General features: G+C 40.4%; 1 protein-coding gene across 6 annotated transcripts in view; it reads right to left on the bottom strand.

The window, feature by feature from the left end:
- Positions 1-776: 776 nt before the first annotated feature.
- Positions 777-6000, bottom strand: part of OMA1 (OMA1 zinc metallopeptidase) — a 56883-nt gene continuing 51659 nt past the window's right edge. For all 6 annotated transcript variants that reach the window (XM_037043151.1, XM_037043150.1, XM_037043155.1 and 3 more), the window contains exon 9: positions 777-1228. In XM_037043151.1, coding sequence (XP_036899046.1) covers positions 1043-1228 — 186 coding nt within the window. In that variant the 3' untranslated portion in view covers positions 777-1042. The remainder of the gene's footprint in view (positions 1229-6000) is intronic.

Below are 6000 nucleotides of genomic sequence, written 5' to 3'. Positions count from 1 at the left end.
AAGAAGACACTCCTTCCTTTTGCAATAGCATGGATGAAAATGGAGAATATTATGCTAAGTGAAATAAGCCAGGCAGTAAAAGACAAGTACCATATGATCTCACTTATAAGGGGAATTTAATGAACAAAATAAACTAACAAGCAAAACAGAACCAGAGCCATGGGAACATAAAGCAGACTGACAGTGGCCCGCGGGGAGGGCCATAATGGTGGAAAGAAGGGGAAGAGACAAGTCAAGAACATGTACGAATGACGCATGGACACGGACAGCAGTGTGGAGGCCGGCCGAGGGAGCGGCAGTGGGCTGAGCGGAGGGGGGCCAAGGGGGGAAAACTGGGACAACCATAATAGGATAACAATTAAAAAAAGAGAAGACTCCAGGGCACCAGAAGCACACTGTGCCTACAAGGAAATGACCCTCTCTCCCATTTTGTTCCTCACTTTGTTCCATCTGGGCCACAGATGGAAGAACTTGTGCTCTATGAAAGCAGCTTCCTCAGCTTCTTTCTATAGCCATTTTCCATCCTTGTCCATAGCCAGGGTCAAGAAATTCTCTCTCCCAAGGTCCCCTATTCCACATGACCCAGCCAGTGCAAACCAATTTCTATACACAGGCGCCTCAGATGGTCAATTTCCCAGTTCAGCATAATCACCCAGGCTCTGAAACACAGTTTAGGCTCAGCTGAAACCCTCTCGACAATAACAATTACTGCATATTTTGGATTTCTCACCCACTACAGGTCTGCCTTCCAAATCAAAAGCAGGTACGAAACAGGGTTAAATGTGTAATATAAATTTATTCTGTGACATTTCCCTCATTGAAGATATTTTAAAATAGATTAGAATACATCAATATTTCATGAAAAATACCTAGAAGAATTTAGGTAATATCCTGTAATATACATGATTTGACTGTGAATATCATTTTTTTTCATTTCAAGCATTTTTTTAAAAAGTAACATAAAAATAATAAGCACTGCTGTATTCTTCGTATCCGGCGTCTCATATATTTCAATTCAATTGCCAGTTCTCGTCTCAGCTATTTACGTTAACGGTATTTGCTTCTGTTTTTGAACGGGAAGAGTATCCACTTTCTGTTTCTTAACAATGCTATTTGGGTCCTCTTTCTCTGACTCTTCCAGAAAATGCTTCACGGTGAGTTTGAACAGTAATCGAGGGTCTGGTCCAGAAAGTGGTGGGCAATTACAGATCTCTCTAATTTTGAGAGCCTATAAAGAAAGAATACATCAGAATGCAAAACAAATATATATATATATATTCAAATAATTTTAATATGCTCTATGCAAAATAACATAAGAATACATTCTTTATTTTTTAATAAGATATCTTAATTACAACATATGAAAGAGAGCCATAGACAAATTCATGGTAAATAGTTACATTTTCAAAATTTGTTTACATAATAAATTTGGAAAAAACAACTGTATCTGCAACAACTGCCCAATGTTCCATTGGAAATAAAGACAATCTCTTTAATTTCAGTCAACCTCAAGCCAATCCTGGGAAAAATGGTTCAGATTAGAAAAGATGTGAAGACTGATTTTTTTCCAAGAAAAAGAAAAAATAGAAAACAGATGTCTGAACATACTGAAAGAAGATATACAGAACTGAGGCCATCTGTAGTGGAACTGGGCTAATAACCTAGAAAAGCAAATGATGTAAGCAAATCGAAACCATGACAATTTTTAACTCCAAGAAAAAGAAAATGCCGCAAGGAAAACTAATAGAAGAACATTACATAACTCAGATGTGACTTGTGCTTACAGTTTTTAGAACCTTAAATCTCGATCTAACCAAAATCACAATGTAAGTATACTGGAAAGAGGGAGAGCCGGACACGTGTGGGCATGCACAGGCCATGGCACTGATACGGGGGAGCTTAATTCTTGTCCTCTTCGGGGGAAAGCAAGTAGATAATGCCTAAAACTGAGAAGTTAGGAAGAAGCAATATAAGTATGCTATACAGAATGATAGGAAATATCAAAAGAATAAGTTAAGGGAGCTGAAAATGGTCCCCTTTAAAATAGAGAGCAGGGTGGGGGGCCTACTGCTTTAAGTACCTAGCCTGCCTTAGAACTAACTATGTGAATCTTTAAAGTGGGTACATGAATGCCTTTAAGATATAAAAACTTAAAAAAAAATTTAGGAAAAAAGTCTTACTATCTAAAGGGTTTTAAAAGAAACATATTTAGTGGGGGGGGAGTTTCATTTTTACTACCTCTAACTTACTGATAGCAGTGTGTTAAGGGAAGTAAATACAGCAGGGCAGGGGATAGTCAGTGTTTGGGGGAATAACAACATTTTAGGAAGCCTGCCCAGGCAAGGTCCCACTGATACAATGACTTTGGGGAACAGGAGGAAAAGACCTGAGGACACAAAGAAAGAGGTCAGGCGGGCACCCAGAACAAACGCACACCAGGAAGCAGCAGCAGCAGAGTCCGAAGACATGACGTGGGCGGGGGGGTGCCTGGGGTGTTCTGGGACCTTGAGGAAGCAGTGGAGCAGGGGCAGAATGCAGTCTAGGGGGTAAGGGCAGATTATGTACGATCTCTTGGGATATGGTGAATAAAGATGTTAGGTTTTACTCTAAGTAGGCCTGCCTCAGATAATTGTGGAGTCCATGGCAAGAATCCAGATGGAGGCTCAGAGACCATTTGTTTACATCTAAAAGCTGTAAGTCAAGCTAATTAATTACTATATAAAATATGTTCAATACTCCCACACATTTAAAATGACCCTAAAGGCTAGGTGCCAAAATTAGAATTCTTGAATTTTGGAACATCTAAGATTGGGGGGAGCCTACCCCAGCTCCTGCCACTGGCCTTCTGTCCGCACCCTTCTCCTCCCCTCCCTGGCTTACTGGCACTGTGCAGGGTGTCTGTCTGTCTCTCCCTCTCCCTCCCCCCCCCTCCCCCCCCCCCCCCCCCCTCTTTCTCTCTCTCTCTCTCTCCAAGGGAAGAGATCCACACAGGCCCTGGAAGCAGGCTCAGAAGTGTTTGGGCGAGGAATTCCATGATCGTAAAGACCCAGAGTGCCATGTGGTGGGGGCACAGGTTCTCAGATGGGTAAATTCCCTGAAGCTCCACATAATAGGGGAGCATGCAGCCAGAGGCAAGCCAGAAAAGGGCCTTCTAAATGGATGAAGCAAGCATAGGAACTTGAGTCTAGGAGCACTTCTGACTCTGAATGAGGCTATGAGTTACAAAATAAAGAGGAAAAAGCATTAAAGTGAAATTCTATGGTGACAGGGCTTTGTCTGAAATTTTTTCTTGTATTGCACATCTTACATCTATTGAGTGTGTTAAGTGAACGTTCCTTAAAGTAAATTGAACTGAAAAAAAAAACAAGAAAATGTTTCTCAACTATAGCACTAAAGTAAGAAGAAAGTCAGGCCCTCAGCTAAATGGTGTCCAGACCAGAATATCTTTGAGAGTGAAATAATATGCTTACACTGAGTCATCAGGCATAAACTGACACTGTCTTAGCAAAGTTGGGATACACAGTCGGCTCTTAATCCCTTTATAACTGCACTGATATATTTTCCAAGTGAGAAGCTGATCTGCCATGGCTGTTACGTCACATGCCTAGGGTCTCAACTGGTATCTGTAAGGGGACAAGAGTGGCCCCCAGCAGGTAGCAGCTGGCACAGCGGCGTTTAGCAATGTGAGGTGCCAAGCAGCAATGGGAAGAACAGAATGTTATTGCTGATAATCTTTTATATTCAGTAAAAGCTCCTCTTTTTTCCTTAAACTCTCTCTTCAGTGTTTCACAGTCAACAAGTACTCAAGAGCACCAAGACGAGCTTGGTGTAGGGACATGCTAGTCAGACGAGTCACGATCCCTGCCCTCCTGCTCATTACTCTGCATTTCCCCTCCACTGGGCATCTGAATTGTTCTTATTGTTTTGACTGGCTTTTACAAATTACCTTATGAAAATCCTTATTTAAGTAAAAGATGTTATTTTTAATCCCCTTTGTATTTATTTGAAGTACACCCCCCAAACAGACGAATGATCTGATCGAAGCCTAAGACCGGATTATAATTTTCGCTGTATGGCACCCAACTGCTCTTTACCAGAAAGGCTTTACCAACTTACAATGCAATCAGCACGCAGGCACACCTGAGGTATTCATAATTTATAAAACAGTATTTCATCATTTTTACCTACATAACCACATAATTTCAAACCTCAGAATCCTTAGCACTCATCAGCTAAATTTACAAATGAGGAAATTAAGCTCCAGAGAAGTTAAGTGCCTGGCAGGGAACAAAAAGCAGCTTAGTGAATGTTTATAGCAGCTTTATTCAAAATTGCCAAAACTTGGAAGCAACCAAGCTGTCCTTCAGTAGGTGAATGGATAATTTGCGTTCCATCCGAACAGTGAAATATTATTCAGCACTAAGAAGAAATGAGCTATCAAGCCATGAAAAGACAAAGAGAGACCTTTTGTGGAAAAAAGCAAATCTTGAGAGGCCACATATGTATAATTCCAACTACATGACCTTCTGGAAAAGTTGAAACTAAAGAGACAGTAAGAAAAATCACTGGTTGCCAGGGGCTATGCAGGACAGAGGGATGAACAGGCAGAGCATGGAGCGTGCTTAGGGCAATGAAACTACTCTCCACAATACTGTAAGGGTAAATAGGCGCTCTCACCCACTTGTCCAAACCCACAGAGTCTCCAGCACTAGGCATGAACCCTAACACAAACGATGAACGCTCGGCGGCAGTGACAGGCCAGTGCAGGTCCATTAATGGTACCAGATGCACTGCTCTGGCGCAGAACTTTCAGAACAAGGGAGACGTGTGTACACAGAGGGGGGACATGGAAAACCTCTGTTCCGTCCTCGGAATTGTGCTGTGATACCAACAATGCTCTTAAAAATAAAATCTATTTTAAAAAGCTACCATGGAAATAAAAAGGCTTATTAGAAAAAAGGGATTAGAACCTGCTTTTATTGTTTTTGTTTTTAATGCATTAGCATAACATGCTTTGTACTAATGTTTTTGGGATTTTTTGTTCCACATTATACATTTCTTGAGTAAAGTCTATTATGGAATAAATGTACTTTGGAGATGTCTGACTTACACTAATTACTAGAAAAACTACACATTCTTCATGAAGGCTTTCTATTACTATTTCTTCATGTATGAACTGTTTCTCTCCCCCAACTATCAAGCAGAATCCTGTTAAGAACAAATATATCTATCAAATCTTCATCAATTTTGCTTAGCAGGATTTTATCAGACATGCTAGTAAAATATTTTTCTGCTTTTTTAACATTCTTTTCCATATTTATTTTATTACATTTCAGGGTGTCAACATCTTTTGTTTTCATAAATCCAAATCTATCATATTAAATATACCTTCATCTCTTTAAAAGTAAGCAACATTTTCCCACTGTACAGCTAGAATATGCCTTTCCATTTCCTTTACTTTGTTTTCTGTGTTTAACTTCATACACTGAACATAATAGGCACTTAAGTGCCTGCTGAATTTTAAACAAACATTTATAGAACACAAGCTATGAATAAATCATTATGACAAATGTCATAGTGAAAACGCTCATAAGAGTTTATGGCCTAGGAGAAAGCAGGGATGTAGTCCAATAACAAGCACACACAGCGCTACGCATCCTAAGGAGGGCACAGAGTTCACTAGGGAACCAGCCAGCCTAAAGATTCCAGCTCAAGTGAATGGAACTAACATTCACTGTTCACTTTTGATGTGTCTTGCACTGTGCCACATATTTTACAAATGTTACCTAAACCAGTGTTATCATATGAACCACTTCTGAAATGTTGGTCCTGTTGCAGAACATTTGTCATTAAAGTGTCTTATAAGGAGCAGAGGGAAGGAAAGGGCCTTGCTGTCACAAATGCACGAGGATACACATAAAATGCCCAGGAGATACTGGTACCTCAGTCTGACAGGTGAAGCAAAATGAAGGTCAGGTGGGTCACTTCCTCGGAGTTGGG

The sequence above is a fragment of the Sturnira hondurensis genome, unplaced genomic scaffold (genome assembly GCF_014824575.4).
Source record: "Sturnira hondurensis isolate 20B ecotype Veracruz unplaced genomic scaffold, ASM1482457v3 Scaffold0004068, whole genome shotgun sequence".
NCBI lineage: Eukaryota > Metazoa > Chordata > Mammalia > Chiroptera > Phyllostomidae > Sturnira > Sturnira hondurensis.
Note: the sequence above shows the minus strand (reverse complement) of the source record. Positions and strands in the feature narration are given on the sequence as shown.